The sequence below is a fragment of the Amaranthus tricolor genome, chromosome 10, assembly GCF_026212465.1.
Source record: "Amaranthus tricolor cultivar Red isolate AtriRed21 chromosome 10, ASM2621246v1, whole genome shotgun sequence".
NCBI lineage: Eukaryota > Viridiplantae > Streptophyta > Magnoliopsida > Caryophyllales > Amaranthaceae > Amaranthus > Amaranthus tricolor.
In genome coordinates, this window is record NC_080056.1 from 20,201,367 (window position 1) to 20,224,602 (window position 23,236).

The following is a 23,236-nucleotide window of genomic DNA, read 5'->3' on the forward strand; positions in this document are numbered from 1 at the left end:
GGGGGTGTCGTGAGTAAATTCGCTGAAAAATTCGAATTATTCATGAATAATTAAAAGTCATTATCATCCTACCCAATATATCTCGCTCATAGAAAACTAAAGCCAGGGTCTGGGAGGGAAAAACGGCGGCAACTCAAACCAATCAAACCAATAAAGGAGAGTGCCACCGAAAGAATCTCCCAACTCGAGGAAGATAAAGAAATGTAATTACACGTGATATAACCTAAAAGCCAATAAAAAAAAAACAACCACTACAAAAGATAAATATACTGGGCGGGGATTATTAACAATTTTTCTAAATTTTAACCAAAATTTCAATCCGCGCATTAATTCTCTCTTGCCAAACACACACACCGAGAAAAGCAACAACTACTATCTTCGTACTCAACACAACAACCTCAATTTTACACCCTTCAAAGAATTGGAGAAAAACAAAAATGCCGGCTCATTCTCTCACCTCAGTATCTCTCTTCTCTATCACTTCATCGTCGGAGCTTCGGAAATTTAATGGCGGTTCATCGTTTCTTCGATCTGCTAATTCTTGCTGTTTACTCAGGTCCTTTACCGGCAACCAGCTCGCAATTGGGCAGCATAACCCTAATCGTTTCGCCTTGAAACGACAATCGACGATTATGACAGTTTCTTTTAGCTTACCAATTAGGCGAGTTTTTGTAGTTCAATCTTTTTTTCAGTTGGTGCATTTTGTATTGGATTTTTGATGTTTGTATTTTGGTGTTTGCAGTAAAAAGGAAGGAGTTTCAGCGGAGAAAATGCCAAAGTAAGTTTCCTTTAATTTTTTTGTTTAATTGGTTAAATTTTGTGTTGAAAATTTAAAAGATGAAGTTATGGTTTTTATTTGAATTTTTGATGTACATAATTAAATTAGTAAGGTGAACTTAGATGTATTGCTTGGTTTTAGGACATGATTCCATTTGTACTGCTTAGCGTGATAACATTTAAAATGATTTGAAATAAGAGCTAGATTACAGTCTATACTCAAACTCTCATATGATTCCATGGATGAGACTATCGACCAACATAGGGTTAGATACAAGTGGGAACGGATGACCATACTTGCCAACATTGTGTTCTAGAATGTACTTAAGGTGACTTCGAAATGATGGGTACAATTAAATTTTAGTAATATTTGATCAAAGTAGTACTTGCTTATTCTAAAGCACATACTCCAAAAAATAAGACTAGTAAATTTTAGCTTTTTTTACATTTTCAAAACAAATGAGAAAAGTAAGAATACGAAATGCCGTCTTCTTCTTCTTCTCTCTTTCATTTTCTCTTTCTTCTACCATGAAAACAAAGTTAAGGTTTAATCCCCTCCTCCTTCGACGATCTATTGTGCCTTTGACCTGCGATCCCCCTCCTCCTCCTCCTCCTCCTCCTGACCTGCAAGCCAGATGATCTATTGTGCCTTTGTCTAGTGATCCCCCTTCCTCCTCCTCCTCCTCCTCGTCCTCCTCTTACTCCTCCTGAACTGCGATCCAGAACGATCTATTGTGCCTTTGTCCTGCTATCCTGGCAACTATGCTTCAACATGATTACATTCTCAACGACATTGTGGATAAATTGCTTGATGTATACCAATATGTGGAGACGACCAAGGATTTGTGGAATAACTAGAGGATAAATACATGGCACAAATTTCCTTGTTCTAAAATGAATATTACATTATAGACTCTAGGCGTAGAATGGATCAATTATGGATCGACATATCCATATAGACTAAATCAAATCATATGAAAAATATAGAGCAACAATGATAGAGAAATGTGTGAATACATGAACTTGAATATGAAATCAAGAATCTAGAGGAATAAATTTGTAATTGAATGTTAATGTAAATCGTATGATGACATGTTGAAAGATTACAATGATAGTATAAGCTTTTGAGAGGCTTGTGGCTTTCTAATACGAGTCAAGCAACTCATGCCAAATTTATTACAAACTGATGAATGAATTTTCTTACCTTTTTCCTATTTATACTACTTTCTTTCTAAATCTTATTCCTCCAAAACTAATTACTAGGCTATGGTTAGCTTAAGCTATTTGAAGGTGTTGGGTTGTAGAGCAATATTAAGTGTGTCAAGAAAGAAGCTCGGTGAAAAGGGCTTTGAATGCATCTCTATAGGCCATGCTTCCTGAGGTATAAAATATAGGTTCTATGTATTGAATCAAATGATTACACTTAAAACTTTCGGTTTATAGTATTATAGAGTTAGGGATGCAACGTTTGATGAAAATCAATTTTCATCAGCTTTATGGATTTTTTTGATTGTTCCTTTGTGAGAGGCGAGATAATACTCACTACTCTCTATCTTAGAAGTAAGAGACAAAGGAAAGAAAAATCTTTCTGACTAGATTTCATGGTATATTTGGTGGAAGGTAATAAAAACTTTCTTTATGACAAGGTTCCATATATTTATAATGTGGAGGATGACCGATAAACTTACAAAAGCTTTGGAGTCACAAGATTGTGCCTATTCAAAGAAGACCTTAAAGGATGAGATGGATTCCATAATAGGCAACAATACTTGGTTATTAGGTTGTAAAAGGATTTAAAGAAGAAAATCAATATTGATGGGAGTATTTATAAGTTCAAGACTTGTTTGATGGCACAAGGCTAATTAAAAAGTAAGTTATTGACTATTTTGATACATAAGCACTTGTTGCAAGGGCAACACTCATTAGGTTGTTGGTAGTTATAGGTGCATTTTGTACAGGTCTTGTATTCCATTAAAATGTTAAGACACCTTTCATTTATAGCGAATTATAGGAAGAACTCTCTATATGAAACAATCCGAAGGATTGTGATAAAATGGCAAGGTATAATTGTGTAAATTGAATAAGTCACATTATGGATTTTAAGCAAGCATCTAAGCAATGACATCAAAAGTTTGATGATATTGTGTTGTCTAAAGGGTTGTTTTGAATGACCCGGACAAATGTGTATATAACAAATTTGAAGACCAAGGTCAAGGTGTCATCATTTGTTTAACTGTAGAGATGTTGATATTTTGTACCAATTTTCTCTAAGTGGTAAAAATTAGAGCTGTTCATAGGCTGGTTTGGGCGGGTTGTAGAGCGAATAATGTCCTTAAAATCTACCTATGGGCTCAAATATTCAAAATCCCATTTGCGGGCATATTGTTTTGTTGCTACTCGCCCGCTCTCTTAGCAGGACCCATGGGTAAACGGGTATTTCTTATATAAAAATAAAAACTACAATACAATTAATAAAGTTAAGTGTTAATAACAATTAAAATAATACAATACATTGTTCAAAATACTCAAAATACATAAAACTCTCAAAATATTCAAATTACATAAATATAAAAGTAGGGGATTAGAAAATGGGAATTGGGTTGGAGGAAATTGGGAGTTCAAGACAATATATGAGAATTGGGAAATGGAAATTATAAAAAAATTGGAATAGGTGAATTTTTTCCCTCCTTAATATGACATTCTAAAAGAGGGTTTTTTTTTTTTTTTTTTTTTTTTTTTTTTTGCTTGATGTCAAAGCTCATCTTTTTTTCTATATTTTCAGCATGCTTGTTTGCCTAATTATATTTTTGTTTCCAAGCTTGAAACAGATGGTCTGCAAGGGCTATAAGGTCATTTGCTATGGCTGAACTGGAAGCTAGAAAACTTAAATATCCAAACACAGGGACCGAGGCCCTTCTGATGGGAATCTTGGTTGAAGGTGTGTATCTCAGTCATGGTCGAAAAATCTTATTTATATGGGTGTTTGTACTTTTGTAGTGCCAATACTTTTAAGTTGCTTTTTTCTCCTCTTCGGTCATGATAGAAATTGAAAGAAAATACTTTTCTGTTGTGATGCTAGGTTATTGGCTTAACCTTTAAAGTGTGGTCAAAATTTCCTAATTATGCCTACATTTGGGGCACTACACCATGATGATACGATGCAGATAAAGGGGGTGTTTTTGGTACATCTTGGAAGTGTCAACATCGTAAAAGATGGAAATAGGGAAATATTATATAAGCCTTTTTGGACTCTAGGATTACATTGTGGGTTGGACTGAAACTACCTCCATGAATTCAAATTAACTCTTACATGTTTAATCATCTCCGATCAAAAGATTCAGTAAGCATTTAATAATTTTTGTTTTGCCTATCACCATTTCTTATGCACAAAGGCCCCCTCTCTCTTTCCATTTAGGGTCATATAAGGCTGGGTGCCTAAATGGACAAAAGCCTAAAAGAAGGGAAATAACATCGTACATGATTAAATCTTAGAATGGAAGCTTATAGCATAGAAGCTAATGAGGAGGGGATAATGAAATCGTTCTCATTGGTTTAGTCACTGATATCAACTTAAGGTGAATCATGCGTCTCAGACTGAATGATGAAGTGGAAACTTTGGTGAAGCATTTGATGGGCTGAGAGTTTAGCTGAGTGCTCATTATGTTGTAGGAATGTTTTCTTTATGGAGATATGGTTGGAGGTTTCATGTTCTTAACTTTTTCGGTCCTGCTGGAAGTTTCATTCGAATTGGAGGACAATCCACATAGGTTCTTAAGCTATTAGGTTCATGTCCTTTGCCTAGTTCCATTTGTGCAAGGCAAGCAAATGAGATGTTTTTGTTTTATACATATGATCAATGATATTTCTCATAAATCTTGGGAAACGCCATAGGATGTCTTTTGATAAGCCTGTTACTTTATGATAATATTCAAATATTGTGAAAGTTTTACAAGTCTCTTGTTCCTCATTTAAATGACATCCTCAGTGTACCTAGTTATACACGAGCCTTGATGAAACTCGCCTTGTCTATCAGCTTGTGAATCTTTATGCATGGATCTGTCCTATTGATAATCCGACCCAATCTCTCGTTGCTCCAGCATATATTTCAAGTTGTGCTGATCTGTTTTCACAATAAAGTGATGCCCCAACAGGTAATGCTTCCATCTCAATACAGAAAGAACAATCGCCATTAGCTCCCGTTCATAAATCGGTTTTTGTTGAGCTCGAAGCCCTAGCGAACGACTAAAAAAGGCAATGGGATGGCAGTCTTGCATCAATACTGCTCCTATACCCAGCCCAGATGCATTTGTTTCAACCACGAATGTTTAGAAAAATCCGGCATAGCCAAAATGGGAACTTGAGTCATGGTGACCTTTAAATCATTGAAGGCTGTGGTAGAGGCATCATCCCAACAAAAGGCATCTTTCTTTAGTTGATCGGTGAGTCGTCTGGCTTTCTGAGCATAGTTATACACAAAGCGACGATAATAGCCCGTCAACCCAAGGAACCCACGAAGCTCACGGATGTTGGTAGGTGTGGGCCAATTGGAGATTGCTGTAATTTTATCAGGATCGACAGCAACACCAGCAGCTGAAATAACATGCCCTAAGTAGGCGACTTGTGATACACCAAAGCTACACTTATGCCCATTAATCACCAGGGAATGCTGAGCCAGTCTCTTCAACACAATCTCAACATGTTGTCTATGTTCCTCCTCATCATGACTATAAATCAGAATATCTTCGAAAAAGACCAAAACAAATTTTCTCAAATATGGCCGGAAAACCTCATTCATCAATGATTGAAACTTAGCTGGAGCATTCGTAAGACCGAAGGGCATTACCAGAAATTCGTAGTGGCTGTCGTGAGTGCGAAATGCTGTTTTAGATACATCCTCGGCCTTCATCCGAATTTGATGATATCCGGATTTTAAATCCAGCTTAGTATAGACCGCGGAACGTTCTAACTCATCTAGGAGCTCATCGATCACCGGAACGGAAAATTTGTTCGGCACCGTAGCCTTGTTTTGAGATCGACAATCAACGCAAAAGCGCCATGAGCCATCCTTCTTTTTCACCAAAATAACCGGGCTAGCAAATGGGCTGGTGGATGGTTGTATGATACCAGCTTTTAACATATCTTGTACCATTTTGTCGATCTCCAATTTTTGAGCATGGGGATAACAATAAGGACGGATGCTTGTATCAGATAAAATGGTCTTGAGGGCGTGAGGGGGGTAATTTAAATAGGGGTTGTAAAACTTGAGGGTAGGTTTGCAATATATCAGATAAAAAGGATGGGATTGACATGTCACTTTCTATGTCTGAGACACTTAAGCCATTACACTCTATGAGCACGCCACTTATACCAGCTTTTAATGTTTTCCTCAACTTTTTCAAAGAAATTCTGGAGCATTTTAATGAGGGGTCTCCTTTTAAAGTGACTTCTCTTCCTTCCCATTGAAAACGCATAACCTGTGTTTTCCAATTAACCACCACATTCCCAAGTTTCTCAAGCCATTGAACCCCTAGAATTACTCCTAATTTGCCCAACTCCAAAGCATAAAAATCATCACAAATATCGATTCCCTGAATCGTAAGAGTAAGTCGTTTGCAAATGCCATCCCCAAAAACTTCGGTTCCCGCACCTAATGTTACCCACAATTGGAAATTTCGAGGCCCAATTCGACAGCAAAGGAAGTGGAGATGTAGTTATTTGTTGCCTCAGAGTCGAGTAACACAAGCACCCGTTTTCCAGAAATTTCTCCTTCAAATTTCATTGTTTTCGGATAAGTAAATCCAATTAGAGATTGTAACGTAATTCCGACCAAAGGATCATCATTCTCTTGAGGTACGGGAGCCTCTGAGGGCGTTAATTCAGCAATATCATCCTCCATTTCTTCTGTCAATATCACCCTAAGATCTTTGTTCTTGCAAACGTGGTTAAAGGACCATTTCTCTTCACATTTAAAGCAAAGACCCCTAGCTCTTTTCTCTCATCTCCCGATCAGAAAGGGGTAAATTTTTGTGGTGGTTTTCATGGGAGGTTTTCGGGTTAGTATTTTGTGGTTTAGGTAAGGTTGGAAAAGAAGGTTTTGGTGGATGGTATGTTTGTGGGTAATTTCTGGGAAAATTTGAAATATATAAGAAAAAATACCATCAGAATTTGAATAGAATTTGCCTCATCTCCTACATGACATCTTCCTCGTGACCATGTAAATCTAGGACGGGATTAATAGACAAGGAATTCACTAGGAATTGGTCGCGGAAAGAATTGGGTTCGAGTCCCGAGCACCGGGCTAAGGGGCGGTTGAGCAACTGACCTTTACCTAGCCCTTGCTCGTTCTCGTTTGACACCACGGTGGCAGGACTTTGCTATTACATCCCCCGATGCGATGAAAAGCAGTGGCAGCTCAAAGTCAAAGCAATGGGTTTTCATTGTCTTTTCACATGCGTGGACAGACTACATAGGCCTCAATAAAGCCAAACAAGCTAAACATTTGTGGGTTCAATGTGAAAATTGTTACTGGTCGGAATCAACGTATTATCCTCGAAAGTCAAAGGGATTGCGTTGCCAATAGAAAAGGTTCTATCTTCTCCGGGTCGTTTGTCTGCTTGGCTAGTCAAACATGGGCTATTCCAAAAGTAAGTGTGAAATTCCCAAACCTGAGGTTTGGGGCTGTTCGTAGTTACTAACTGTGAATAGGTCAAAACAGACAAAATAGTTGTTCGCACTTACTAACTGCGAACAACTATTTTGACCTGTTTTTGTGCAGCATGCTGTTCGCAGTTACTAACTGCGAACAACTCAAAACAGGTCAAATAGCTGTTCGTAGTTAGTAAGTATGAACAACTATTTTGTCTGTTTTGACCTGTTCGCAATTAGTAACTGCGAACAGCCCCAAACCTCAGGTTTGAGAATTTCACGCTTACTTTTGGAATAAGTTTAAAATTTAGTTTATTTTGTTAATTTTTTTTTATTTTTTCTCTATTTGGTTTAACTGGGCCCAAATTGGTTCTGCCCTCCACAAAATTTGGCCCAATCTTTATGTTCAAATTTTACGGCCCACTCCATGGCCATATTAAGATTGTGCGGGTCTATCAACCTAAGCTCACATTTGATTTCTTCTTTAAGACCGTTGATGAAAACTCCTACTGGAATTTCACTAGGAATTTTTTCCCAGTGGGGCTAGTTTCTCAACGAACTCTTTACAATACTCAGCTACTCCTCCATCCTGTCTCACAGCTACCCATTGCTACACCAAACTTCCTTGTCCATGAGAATGAAATCGATTGAGCAACAGATATTTGAGTTCACGCCAGCTACTGATGGGTTCCTCTTGGTCAGCCCATTGAAAGCAGAACAAGGCATCACCCTCCAAGCTTAGTACTGCCGAACTGCCAATTTCATTTTTTCCTCCTCCTTCAGATTGTAGTAAGAGAAGTAACTTTCAGCTCTAAAGATCCATCCATCCGTATTTGGTCCAGCAAACATGGGCAGTTCCATTCGCCTCACTCTCCCCATGTATTGAGTATTTTCTCGTGACCAGGATTCTTCTCGATTTCTATAACGTTCTGGCTCTTCATTGATAACCTGGTTGGGCCAAACGTTCCCTCCTGGATTAAGTAATGGTGTTCCCCTTAGAGGAGTAAATGGTTGAGGGGGGTTTCCCAAGATACTGGGTTGTGTTTGCACCCTGACGTTTCCATTCATCAGTTGCTGGATGGAATCCTGCATCTTCAGCTGGCTTTCCCATGGTTGCCGTGGTTTTATCCAGGTTGGTATACTTAGTCTCAAGCAGTGACTGATTTAGGGTCAAATTTTCTTCTAACTGCCCTATCTCAGCGTGAATTTGAGTCGAGACCTTTTGGCTGAGCTCTTTGAATTCCATCTCAAGATGTTCGATACGTTGTTGGTTAGTTGGATTGCCCATTATAGCAGAAAGAATTTAGGCTCTGATACCACGTTGTGGTGAACCTGATAATTTCAGCAGCAGAAGTACAGAATATAGATGAGAAAGATAAGGATAGAAAAGAGAAGAGAAAAGAAAGAGAGAGAGAGCAGGGAAGAGTACAGGAAGGACAAGTAAGAAGAGGGAAAAGGAATGATTTGTATTAATTGGTTGATGCCCCCAGACCAATTATTACATCATGATATATATAGCTAAACAAAGACTAAAAGCTTGCTGCTAAAAGTTGGTTACAAAAAGATTCCATTTCTAGAAGATTTGCTTTCCCTATAACAATTTTCAGTTATGCCCGTAACAGCTCATCAATTAGCCTTGCGCCTATGGTAGACTATCATTTGCTTTGCTGGCTCTGGATTCATCACAGATTCTTTATGCATGGATCTGTCCTGTTAAATCTTTTACTTTCTAGTATGGTGGCAAGGTACCATAGGACACGTGATCCCTAATACTGGGATCCACTGCCCCTCTCTTGTTTTGTTTTTTTTTTTTATCTCTTCAAGTGTGATCTGTGTTTTAGTATATAGCAACCCTATTATTCGTCTTTGCTTTCCCTTTGTAGGAACAAGTCAGGCTGCAAAGGTATTGAGAGCCAATGGAATAACCCTTTTCAAGGTGCGAGAGGAAACAGTCAATTTGCTTGGAAAGTCTGACATGTACTTTTTCAGTCCTGAGCATCCGCCATTGACTGAGCCAGCCCAGAAGGCCCTTGATTGGGCTATTGATCAGAAACTGAAATCAGGTAGATGCTTTATGTGTGTTATACTTTTTTGGTCTATATTTTAATTTCTAGCTGTTTTTTCTTTCTTTTCCCAATGGCAATCAGCAAATTTATAAGTATTTTGAAATCCATCATTGGCAAGCTGTGTTTATATTGATTACTACTAATGCGATCAAAACAGAATTCCAATTGTCTTTGATTACTCAGGTTTCTTTTGTGTCATCGCATCTACAAATGCTAGTTTATCGATTTGCTGCTTGATATTGCACATTCTATCTAAAAGCGTTTACTTTGTGGATTGAACATCCTCTGTGGTCATTTGATTGTGCGTATATCATACGCAATTATGTTAGCAATTATAATCATGTCATTCGCAATGTAGGTGAAGATGGAGAAGTCACTGTCAATTATTTGCTTCTCGGAATCTGGGAGCAGAAAGAGTCTGCAGGTCATCAAATAATGGCAGGTTTGGGTTTCAACGACGAGAAAGCAAAGGAGCTTGAAAAATCTGTATGTCTGTCACAATTCTTTGAAAATTCACTTGTCATCAATCAACTTAACGTATTATTTTGTGTATTTTTTGAAAATTTGTTTTGAACAGATGGACAAAGACATTGTTTTGACTCATAAGTAGGTCTCTGTAAAAAATTGGGATTATGCATAATTGTGGCCATGCAAAGTCTATTGACAAAGCTTTGGAAGTGAACTCTTGTCCGGGACAATATATGCCACTTATACATCTTTCCAACAAATATGATCAAAATTTTGGGAGCAAACTGAAGTTGCAATTCATTTAGCAATTAGTTGGCCGGATGCAGAAGAATCCCCGGGAAGAGACTGTTCATCATTTGGTATTAAAGGTTTATTGTGCATTTGACGGTGGAATTATTGTAATTGAATGATTTTGTTCATCCTGATAAAAATCTTTTCTTAAAACAGTATGCCAACAAACTTGAATAGTAATGCATGGAATGTGATCCCTCTATCCCTATGAAGTTGCATCTACTTCTATTTAAATTTTGATGAGTACAGGAATGGAGCTGATACCTGTTCATTGTCGTAGCTCTTACTTCACATTAAATATTTCTGCCCTCGATCAGGCTTTTAATATTGTCTCTAGGGATAGATTGTAGTACTGCCTTTTGGACGTTGCCACGAATAAGAAACATTCACGTTAGTTCTGAATGAAATATTTGCTCGGTCAATCTATGGCAACGGTGAAGAATTTGTAAGAATAGAAGAGATCACCGAATCTGGATATCTGAACCACAATACATTTCATATAATATGGGCCATGAAAGATTTTTCAAGATAGGGAAAAGGAAAGTGAAAGGAGAATTTTTGAAATTGTTGAGCGAAAAAATAAAAAAAATTAATCAAATAAACGATTTTTTAAACTTTTTCCAAAAGTAAGCGTCCAAATCCTAAAGCTGTGCTTTGGAGCTGTTCGCAGTTACTAACTGCGAACAGCTATAAAAGACAAACTAGCTGTTCGCAGTTGGTAACTGCGAACAGTTCAAAAAACACAAAATAGTTGTTCGCAGTTAGACTGCGAACAGCAAAAAGACAAAATAGTTGTTCGCAGCAGTTATTAACTGCAGGAAAAAAAAAAAAAAAAAAAAAAAATTTATGTTCACAGTTAGTAACTGTGAACAACTATTTTGTCTTTTTTGACCTGTTCGCAGTTACTAACTGCGAACAGCTCCAAAGCACAGCTTTGGGGTTTGGACGCTTACTTTTGGGAAAAGTTTAAAAAATCACTTATTTGATTAATTTTTTTTATTTTTTCGCTCAACTTTTTCAAATTTTCGTGAAAGGAAGGGGAGCGAAATAAATACAAAGCAACTATTGTTTTTTAAGGAGGAACGAGAAAAGAAGGGAAAGAAATGAGAGTGTTTCCTCATATCTTTTCAATTTTGAATTGTACTTTTAACAAAAAAAAAAAGGGTATTACTATAGGTCATTCTTTTCATTGTGCTTGTCAACCATTATATATTAAACTTTCAACTTTATTCCTGATATTTTTCAAACTTTCACTCTCTAAAATCTCTCTAAAACACTCACTAAACTAAAATCAAAAATCGATATACAATGGTAAATGAAAATGATCATCAACATGATTCGATAAGTATCGATATTAATCGTAATCAAAAAAAATTGAAAGGGGGCAGTTCCGTACTCGCGTGCGATCGGGCCGCGGATTGGTTGCGTGAAACACACGACTAGACAACTTTATGTTGCATGAAATGCATGACTTGACCGCGGTTCGGTTGCGCGTTTCACGCGACCCATCCGGGGCCCGATCGCGCTCCCTTCAAATTTTTATACTTTTTATTTTTAGTTTACTTACTATCCCGTTATTAATTTACATGTTTTTAATATTATTTAATTAAATTATATTTCTTGCGATATTATCTTTAATTTATTTATTTTATATTAATTTTGCATTATTATCGTTATATAATTATTTTTTATATTTAATATTTTTTGCAATATTATATTTGTATTAATCTTAATTTTGTTTTATTATCGTTATATAATGATTTGATTTATTTACTTAATATTTATAAATATTGTTGCATTTTTTTGAATTTATAACGTTAATATTTAACTATTTATTAATTTACATGTGCAGGACTTTAAAATTTTAAGTTACAATATAGATTATTATGTTAGATTTGTTACATATAGGGAATTCGACTCTATAATATAGATAAATTACTTGCTTAGGAGATGAGATCGCTTTTGGAATTGGTTTTCAGTTTACACGGTATGAACAAAAAGAGGGTCGTTTTAGAGTTACTTTATACATGCTTTGTCATCGTTATAATTTCACTAACGTTGATGCTCCTGTTAGTGAACAACCGCTTCCTGCGCAACTCACTCGCAAGCTCTCCAAAAAGACTAGCCAATGCTAGCTTCCAATCCCCATCCCAAGAATGAGTTTGCACGTCGTACAACATAATCGTCATCTCACCCCAAGGCATGTGGAAAGTTTTGGTATCTGGCTGCCACCTTTCCACAAAGGCCGATATCAAAGCATTGTCAATGTGTTGATGCATAATATACAAGTGGCCCAAGGGAGTCGGTAGCACTCCATACAGCTCCTAAGACATATCATGCTGTCTGATGATGGTGTCGAGGGACTTCTTCCTAGTAGGACACTCCAGATTCAGAGGCGTACGCTTTGAACCACTAAAAATAATTCTAGGTATGTGCCCTCTATAGCTGGGTATCAAACGAACATCTGTTGGGCGCCCTGGTTGGAGTTACGTAATTAGCCAATTTGTATCTGCAGATTGTGAGCGTCTCCTCCCCCGTGGAATTGCATCCTCCACTTAGATGTCTTCTGCAGCATCATAAGCTGCAGCAGTACACGGGGCCAGCATGTGCAAACTTCCCCATATAGCCCCAGACTACCGTCCAATCTACAGGCTGCCTTACAAACCATGGTGGTTACTCTCTCATCATCACTCGACCCACCAGTATAACTTTCTGCGCTCATATAGTCATCGAAATTAGTATGCACCTAGTGCAAGGTACTAAAATGTTGTGCCTGACTAAGTCTTGCTGCCTGCTCTTACCTAGCACGGCGGGCAGAACTTGTAACCCCCCTCTCATATGGGTCCCCCTTTAGAAAAGTGGGTCTAGAGCTGTTCCCACTCAGTAAACCCCTTAAAAAACCCATGCCTTTACCATGATTACTCACCATTTACTACAATTATCATAATTAATTAAAGGATCAATTGCCAATTATAGCCTTAAAGTTTAGGCGTTTTACAATTAACAACCTTGAATTTTTTTTTACAAACAACAACCTTCAAATTACCAAATATGACATCGATACAGCCACTTCACCGGATAACCTACTAATTGACCATTGATCAAGGTAAATGACCTTTGACTTTCAATTAAATTTATTAATCTAACCTAATTTACCCAATTACCCCCAATTAAACCTTCTTCCCCAACCTCTCTCTAACCCTCCCTAATCATCACCATTCTCCCACCCCAATACCACCACCACCTCCATTAAAACTCCTTAAATAACAACCCATCAAAATTTATCAAAATATCCCCAATCGTACAGAAATTTAGCTGATTAAATTTTTTCGCAAATTATAATCAAAACTATGTGTAGTTGTCTCTTTTCAATCTCTATCATACAACAAAAAACCGCTTACAACTTAATACTCATAAGGCTAAAGATTATCTTTATTATGTCACTTTGTGCCTTTTAATTAATCTTTCATTACTCTCTTGGGTCATTGCTTACTTCAAAAAACATAGACCACTACCTAATTACCTACTTAAGGATCCTTATAAAGTATTAATTTAACCATGTGGTTTTCTGTATCCTTTTCTTGTCATAACACACTCTTACAGTATATATCTGATAGTTGCTGCACAATGGCCCAACTACTTAGGGGGTAATATCTTGGGTTTTCAAGATTATCAGATATGGCATTAGACAAGAACAATAGAGAGAGGAAAAGAGTTGAGAGACTGAAAAGAAGAGAAGAGAGGAGGTTATTATTAATTTATGAATGAATGCCAACTGTGGCTACAAATAAGTATATATAACAATAGCTAATTGAATTTCCATCCAAAATAACTAACTAACTAACAACAATAGCCAACAAACTTTTAACTCACTTAACAACTTATTTATACATAGAAAAAGATATATTTCACCCTTATGACTACAACATTACTTTCCCTTTGAAGAAACCAAGTTTCAAGCTGAAAATGAGGAAATATTTGGGCCAAAGTAATGCTGCCACCTAAGAAGAGTGTTCTGCGGGAATATTCAACCAATTGATGAGATATTGGGTTTGAGTATGATTATTAACCCTTACAATTCTTCTATCTAGGACAGCCTTTGGAGCTTTGATGGGGTCTGAAAATGGATCAGTGCCTTGAAGCCAAGGTGGAATTTGTAAAGCTTGGGGCAATTGACCATGAAAAGGCTTAAGCTGCACATGAAATACATTGTGAATTCTTGCCCCTGCTGGTTAGGGGTGTTTAAAAAAATCCGACCCGATTGAAATAATTGCTAAGATCGATACGACGATGCGAAGTACTTTGATGAACAATTACGATTTCAATGAACTAACAAATGTTTGACGAAAATAAAATTGCAAAATTACACAATGATTTAAGGAGGTTCACCCAATGATGGCTACGTCCTCCGTGGTGTGTAGTTGCTTGTTTATATTATTTCAAGGGAGTAAAATACTCTTACAAATAAAGTATTACAATTGAGTAAGAGATAAACAAAGACTATGTGTTTGGCTTACGGGTTGTGTTTTTTATGTGTTTTGGCTGAGCGAAGATGCTCACTATTTATAGGGAATAATATATACATGAGTTACACAAATTTAAGACTAGGAATAAATTGCATGATAACAGCTGTTAGAACATAAAGAAACGAAACAAAATCCAAAGCCCATGACTGAAACTGTTGCTCGTTCGAGCTACCTTGATGCTCGTTCGAGCATTTCCCCTGCTGGACTCACTGTGCTGCTGTCTGCTACACCCTTGTTCGAGGATCCTAGGTCTCGTTCAAGCACTGACCACCATAAAGCTACTGGATGCTACTCACTTAGTGTTCGTTCAAGGCATTGTCTTTACTTGCCTGTGCCTTGTTCGAGCTTCTCATACAGACCACGACCATTGAGATTTACCACACCTCATAAAGTCTTTGATTAAGAACCTCAATCAATATACCCAAGTAACTCAAGCATTAAACCATATACTTAATCACCACATTAAATCACACGTATTAAGTAACCAACTTACTTTTTCCCATTAACATACACATAACTCCACTCAAAGAGATTCTTTCTCTATGCACCCGTGAATGCATAGACTTGAATGGTGCACTCAAGAATTGAATGGCGGGTCCCTTTCAAAAAAAAAATATATGTTACGAGTCGGGTACCTGTCTTGTCTTAATCGGGGTCGAATCATGGGCCATAAAATAATTATTTGCAGGTATCCGCCAACCTGTTATACTAGATAATTTTTTTAAAAAAATATTTTTTTGACTCAGTACGGCTGCCTGTCTATTGAGTTTTAAGGTGCAAACTCAAAGAGATAATAAAACTAACTACTTTGAACCAAACTAAAATAAAGGGGATAGTGTTACTTGTTACGTTTTACTGATGGTACATTGACCAAGAGAAAATCACTCCTTTATTAGAATTATAAAAACTACTTTACAGCAGCATTAATGTAGTTACTGCCTAGTAACTAAAGAGATATGCATACTGCATAACTTTAAAGCAGCATTATCAAATATGTAATACTGCCTACTAACTAATGAGATATGTATATAACATAACATTATCAAGTATGTAATGTTGCATTATATAAGTGATTAAGTATTTTTTTTATTCTTATAAAGCTTCATAAATAAATCGGGTTCTCGGTGTCCCGACCCGATTTATCCGGGTACCCGGATAAATCGGGTAGGAACACGGGCCACTTAATTTCATACCTGATGTTTTGGGTACCCAAAATGCCGTGTACCCGGTTATGAACACCCTTACTGTTGGTAGTCTCTATTTATAAGCTACCTTTCTCACCAGACAATAATCTAAAAGGGACCATAGAACGTATGTGACGGAATCTGTATTTCTTTGTTGTATGGATGTCTGCCTATAAGGCTGAAGTTTGAGCCATACCCATTCCCCTTGAGTAGAAGTTCTATCTAACCTATGCTTATTAGCCTGAGCTTTCATCCTATCTTGTGCCCTTGCTAAATGGAGCTTAACCACCTAGATCATCTGCTCCCTTCTTTGTAAACTCCTATCTACTACATCATTAGAGGAGCCGTCTGATAGGTGTGGTAGATGGTGAGGGGGCTGCTGGTTATACTCCACATTATAAGGTGTCATTTGAATGGTGGTACGATAGTGGGTATTGTACCACCATTCAGACAAAGATAACCATTTGCACATCTCTTGAGTCTCATGTCCACACATAAACCTAAGATACATCTTAAGACACCTATTAACCACCTTAGTTTGGCCATCACTTTGTGGATGGTATGCTGATAAAAAATAGAATTGAATGCCCTGTATATAGAAACAAGCCTTCCAAAAGTGGCTCATGAATATTGCATCACTGTCACTAACAATGCGTCTTGGCCAACCATGCAGCTTGAACACATGATCTAAGTATGCTTGAGCTACTTGTACATTAGTGTATGGATGAACTAAGGGTATAAAGTGGGCATACTTACTCAACCTATCAACCACCACTAAAATCGTATCCTTGTGCATGAATTTAGGTAGCCCAGAAATGAAATCCATAAAAACATCTTCTCAAACTTCCACTGGGATAGCCAAAGGCTGTAATAGCTCAAGAGAGGCAATAGTTTCATGACATATGAGAAATTCCATGACAAATTGCTTGAAATCTTTAGTGATTCCTTTCCAATAGAATAGTCGTTTCACCTCATAGTTGTAGCATCTCGTCCCACATGTCTTGCCACAGGATTTGAATTTTGTCAGTCAATGATTAACTTCCTCAAGGTCAGCAAAGGCCCTATAACCAACTTGCCCTTCTTTCTCAACAAGCCATCTTTTAATAAATAATGTGAGGTTGGCACACCATTGTTGAGTTTTTGTAACATATCCAATAAATGAGCATCCAAATGGTAATTGTCCTTAATCTTGACTTTCAAATCAGTGGTAACAAGTGAAATGGCCAACAACAATATTTCTGACCCTGAACTCTAAAAAGAGCATCAACAACCCCATTTTCAAACCCATTCTTATACTGTACTTCATAGTCGATCCCATAAGTTTGGAGAGCCAAAATTGCTGAAAAGGAGTTGAACTTTTCTGTTTGAGCAACCCCTTTAAGCTCTTCTGGTCTGTCTTGATGATGAAATGAGTCCTTATAAGATGCTGCTCCTATTTTTTAACAGCAAACACCAGTGCCAACAACTCTTTCTCATACACATATAGCATCTTCCATTGTGGACCTAAAGATTTGCTTATGTAGGCTATGTGATGAGAGTCCTTCACAAGCACAAAATCCCCTTTTGGGAAGCATTAGTCTCAACTACAAACACTTTTGAAAAGTTAGGACTAGCCAAAACAGGAGCTGAAATCAAAGCTTGTTTTAAAGCAAGAAAAGCATGTTTTGCTGATTCATCCAATCAAAAGCACCCTTTTTCAACAAGTCATTGAGTGGCCCACTGATTAGAGCATAACCCCTAGTGAATTTTCTATAATACCCAGCACAACCTAGGAAGCCCCTTAAGTCTTTAATGGATTGAGGAGTTGGCCAATTAACAACTGACTCCATCTTCCTAGGGTCTGTTTTCACCCCTGGCCAGAAATAAAATTCCCTAAATACTCATTTTCTCTACTTTAAATATACACTTACTAGGTTTAGCATGTATTTGGTAAAGGGTCATTAATTCAAAAACTTGCCTTAAATGCACCTAATGGTCTGGTTAGATTTGTTGTATATAAGAATCTTATCAAAGAATATTAACACACATTTCCTTAAGAGGGGTTTAAAGACTTGGCTCATCAATTATTGAAAAGAAGCTGGAGCATTAGTAAGCCCAAAGGGCATTACTAAAAACTCAAAGTGCCCATTATGAGATTAAAAAGCACTTTTTATACATCCTCATCATTCATCCTTAGCTGGTGATATCTAGATTTGAGGTCTATCTTGCTAAAAACCATGGCTCTAAACAATTCATCAATTAAATTATCAAGAAAGGGGATGGAAAACTTGTTTTCAATGGTTTGTTCATTTAACTTTCTATAGTAAATTCATAGTCTCTAAGAGCCATCCTTGTAACACCCCTAATTTTTATAATAATAAAATAATAAATACAATAAGACGTAAATAATATCTCATAGCATTGGAAAGTAAAAACAGGGTATCCGCAACACTCAGAAAGTGTAAGGCGTCAAAAACAACATTTAAAACTAATATAGATTAAGGAAAATAAATATTCTAACTCTAATTTATTAAAATATAATATCACGTACGATCTACGTTGCCCGACCCTCATGCATTAAACACGTCAAATAACTTGTCACTACCTGTGGAAAACAAAAACACAAAACATGAGCCATAACTCAGTGAATAGTTACTATAACGTGTCAAACAATATATACTTGAAAACGCTTGACTTTAAAATAATATTTTTTTTTTGTTATTTGAAGCCCATAAAATCGTAAAGTATTGATATATTTAGTATAAATCAGAATGTACTCATATAGTATAAAATCCTTGAACTGTCACACACACTTTGTAAATTTCTTTCACAATGTACATTTATCTAATGTCACAAAAAATAAAAAATCCCCTTTCATGGACTTCTCCCGAAAGACCAATCCACTAGACACCTTAGGGAGGTAATTTGCTTTTGGCAATATAAACACATATCACATTTAGGTGCACCAAGGGTTGACCAACCTTGCACAATCTGGAGCAAAAGATTTAGTTAAAATTCTACACATAAGTTAGAAATACTCTCTTAGTAACAATCATATACATACGTATGCAAATGACTAATCAACTATTAGGTTTATAATATTTAAGAAAAACAAATTAAAAGTCATACATGACATTTTATAATAAGGCTAAGAAAATTACAAAGTCATTCTCTATAAAATCCCAAACGTAAGCATTGAAATACTAACTTTTGGCTAAACCTTACATTATTTATTGTAAAAATTAACTAATAAAAATGTCCTTATGCAACACTATTAAAACAAAGTTCTTAAGTTTTTTTTATATAAGTTGGAATTACACCTTAAAATTAGACTATTAATCCAATCTTACTATATCTTGTGACCACACGTTTGAAAACTATTTTCATGACTATAACAAGTATAATAGGCAAACTTTATAACACCATCAAAGTGAAATCGAGAGCTTAAACATATCACACTTAGAATTTTTTTTGGAAAGAGTTAGACATAACTACTCACATTGTATAAAGGAACGTGATTGGACAGTAAAAGAGAATGTAATAAGACATCCGGATCAACGAGGACTCCATGTCGAGTGTGTACTGATTCTTACTATATAAGATATTCTACTGAGAAAAGAAAAGGAAGGTAAGAGTAGTATGTGATGAATATTGGCTTGCAAGGTTTTTGACTATTTATAGGAGAAAGGGAAGATGGACGTCAATGTACATGCATTGCAATAGCCTTTATCAGGTTCTTGACAAGCTTTTCAACTATTGACTTTCATCCTTTCAATATTCTTTCTTTCTTTTTTTTTTTAATCTTTTACCAGTATTATTATGTATTATTTGGTTTACAAATTTACTGTAGGTTATTTTATATTTTTATTATTTTTGTTATTATTATTATTATTATTATTATTATTATTTGTTTCTTTCCTCCTTATATTTAATTATTGTTGCTAGTGATTCCCAAGGAATAATGTCCCACATTTATTTAGTCATATTACTACTTGCTCCGGCTTATTGAATTGGTCAATCTCAAAATGGCCCAGTCAAAATGGAATTTAGTGTATGCTTGTTAAGTATCACTAGGTCAGAGTATTGAAGGAATACACCATCAGCAGTATTTTTTGCTTGGTGGTCCTACCTTTTTGCACTTACCTGATTACTCATGGTTACATAGTTTTCCCATATTTGTAAATATTCTTTTTTGCTGTCCTTTCATTTGCAATCAAAGTGAGACATGTGTCATCCTCTGAGTGGTATGGGTATGCCCTTTCACTATTTATGTAGCTTGCTCCTCCTTTAGGGAATGAAGCAAACAGTGCAAAAAGCTTTTGCCTTCACTTTCCTTACGTTGCTCATCATGGTATCAGAGCCACTGATACTCTACATTATATCCTGATATCATCTCCTTTTTCCTTTTCTTATCCATCTTTACCCCATCAAACCCTAAACCCATCCTCATCTACTTCATCTGATAAATGAAAAAAATGAACTCACAAAATCCACTCTACCTACACGGGTCAGATGGCCCTAACTCAGTTAGTGTTGAAAAGCTAACTGGTATTGCAAATTACAGGAGATGGAAACGATCAATGAAAATAGCTTTATCATCAAAAAGAAATCTAGGTTTCATAAATGAGACTGTAGAAAAAGATGAATTAGGTAGAGTAAAGGGAGAACTATGGGATATGTGTAATGACACTATGATAGGGTGCATAATAGGATCAGTAGATGATACAATAAAGCAAAAAATCATCTACATGCGCACAACAAGGGAAATATGGATGTACTTTGAGAGAAGATACACTGTGAGTAATGGCTCCTTGAAATACAAGCTCAATAGAGACTTGTATAGGCAAAAGCAAGGAACATTTGGGATAAATGAATATTACACAAGAATGAAAGGAATGTGGGAAGAACTTGAATCTCTTGATCAACTCCCCATCGTCACGACAATAGGAGAAGATATCCCTAAGTTTCTTGAAGCCTTGGAGCACCAAAAAGAAGAAAGGAGATTGTTTCAGTTTTTGAATAGAGTTGAAGAATTATATGGTTCCATAAGGAGCCAGCTCCTTATGATGCCGACACTTCCCACAGTTGAAGCAGCTTGTTGTGCTCTACAACCAGAGGAATCACAAAGAAATATCTTGACAACGTCTCCTTTCACTCTTGATTCTTCTGCTATGTATAGCAAAGGAATGAATGAAAAAGATGTGTGCATAACCTGTGGAGTAAAGGGACATGTGAGTGAGAGGTGCTGGACTATAATTGGGTACCCCAAATGGATCCAAAACATAATGCAAGTAATAGAGGACGAACTAGAAAATCAAGCTCATCATATAGTGGCACGAGAAACCCTTCATCACCTGGTTCTAACTGGACTCGAAATAAGAGGCAACCAAATACTCAAACAACAACAAATGTTCATGGAAACAATGATAATACTGGATATCTCATCAACAATTGGAGAGAATCCTAAAAAACCTTTTAGGGGATGCAAAGACTATGGTCTCAGGATCAGAGACTGATGATGAAATAGAAAGCGGAGTTGCTGGTTTTGAAGGTATGATTACTTGTTATAATGCACATATTGATAGCCGTGAGTGGATAATAGACTCAGGAGCTTCAGATCATATGTGTGGAAACAGAAAATCGATTAAAAACCTGCTTGACATTGACCATACTATGGCAATTAATCTTCCAAATGGAAAAACTTCAAAATAGAAGCATGTGGATGTGTTGAATTGAATTATGGACTGCATTTGAAAGAAGTGCTTGTAGTTCCTGATTTTAAACATAATCTTCTTTCCCTGAACAAACTAGCCAAAAATGAAAATTGTAGAGTGCATTTTTATGAGGAGTATTGTGTTATCTTGGATAATGTATCTCAACAAGTAAAAGGCTTAGGAAAAAGTAGAAATGGCCTTTACTATTTACTTGATGCAAAAATTGAGGATGCAATTAATAGATTGAAGTGCACAATAAGAAGCAACGTGTATCATCACTCAACACATGCAAATCAACCAATAAAAGTTGAAAAATGGAATAGTAAAAAAGCATCCTTATGAGTGAATATAGTCTATGGCATCGTACACTAGGGCATGCACCATTGAAAAAGTTGAAGCAAATAGGGTGTATTACCCATGAGAAAGTTCAGGAAGAGTGCTTGATTTGTCCAATGGGTAAACTTACCAAACAACCTTTTTCCCACTAATTAATCACATGTTGCAAATGCATTTGAACTATTGCACATGGATATCAGGGGGCCGTATAGAGTGCAAAGTAAAGGAGGTCATAGGTTCTTCTTGAATATCGTGGATGATAATACAAGAACCAAATGGGTCACTCTTCTGAAACACAAATCTGATGCTTATAGTGCACTAGAAAAATTTATCAATCTAGCAACTACACAATTTGGCAAATTAGTAAAGATTGTGAGATCTGATAATGCGCTAATGTTTAGTGATCACCAGTGCAATAAACTATATGATGAGAAAGGGATCATACATCAGACCACATGTGTTGATAGAGCACAACAAAATGGTCGAGCTAAAAGAAAGCATAGGAATGTTCTGGAGATGGCTCGATGCCTTAGAGTCCAAGCAGGTTTACCAAAAATTTTTTGGGGGGATTGTTTGTTAACTGCAGCATTTCCTCAGAAACCGTCTTCCCACACCTATTCTACAAAACAAAACCCTATTTGAAGCCCTTTACCATAAAAAATCAAATTATTCCCATCTGAAAACACTAACAAGCTTAGTCCTAGAGGCATTCCTCGTATTTTCATAGGTTATCCTTGTCATCAAAAAGGACACAAATTCCTCAACCTTATCTCCAATCAAACCTTATCTCATTTGAGATGCAAAATTTTATGAATCCCCCCAAAATGGTTGAGTGACTAACATACTACCTCCTCCACCTCAAACATCTCTTCTAATCCAATCACCAACCTTACATTTTCCGATGTCACACCTACATTTACGAGCTTTATGTCCGCCATTCAACACCACCATGACCCTACTACTTTCAAAGAAGCCATCCACTACCCTCATTGATAGTAGCCATTAATAAAAAACTTGCTGCTTTGAAGGAAAACAACACTTGGGTTGTAACTGATCTTCCTCCAAGAATGCAAGCCATTGGCACTAAGTGGCTCTTCAAGACAAAGTATCAACCTGATGGCACCATCGAACGCCATAAAGAAAGGTTGGTAGTGTTGGGAAATCGATAGAAATATGGGGTGGATTATGCTGAGACATTTGCTCCTGTGGCAAAATTGACCACCATCCGATCTTTACTTGCCATTGTTGCT

General features: G+C 36.6%; 1 protein-coding gene across 2 annotated transcripts; it reads left to right on the plus strand.

Annotated features, from left to right (window-relative positions):
• Window positions 1-312: 312 nt before the first annotated feature.
• LOC130825391 (ATP-dependent Clp protease ATP-binding subunit CLPT1, chloroplastic) lies at window positions 313-10,465 on the plus strand. Of its 2 annotated transcripts, none has more exons than XM_057690592.1 (6): window positions 313-661; window positions 743-778; window positions 3,606-3,715; window positions 9,306-9,485; window positions 9,847-9,974; window positions 10,066-10,465. In XM_057690592.1, exons 1-6 carry the CDS (start codon window positions 438-440, stop codon window positions 10,096-10,098), a joined length of 711 nt encoding a protein of 236 aa, XP_057546575.1. In that variant the 5' UTR covers window positions 313-437; the 3' UTR covers window positions 10,099-10,465. The 2 variants fall into 2 exon arrangements, with proteins under 2 accessions (XP_057546575.1, XP_057546576.1); XM_057690593.1 differs by having other exon boundaries at window positions 321-661; window positions 9,847-9,930.
• The last annotated feature ends 12,771 nt before the right edge of the window (window positions 10,466-23,236 follow it).

Excerpts from the sequence above, each read along its gene's own strand:
- LOC130825391 (XM_057690592.1), top strand. The coding sequence starts at position 438 with ATGCCGGCTCATTCTCTCACCTCAGTATCTCTCTTCTCTATCACTTCA. Across the intron at positions 779-3,605 it reads TCAGCGGAGAAAATGCCAAA|ATGGTCTGCAAGGGCTATAA; the intron begins GTAAGTTTCCTT and ends AGCTTGAAACAG. Across the intron at positions 9,975-10,065 it reads CAAAGGAGCTTGAAAAATCT|ATGGACAAAGACATTGTTTT; the intron begins GTATGTCTGTCA and ends TGTTTTGAACAG.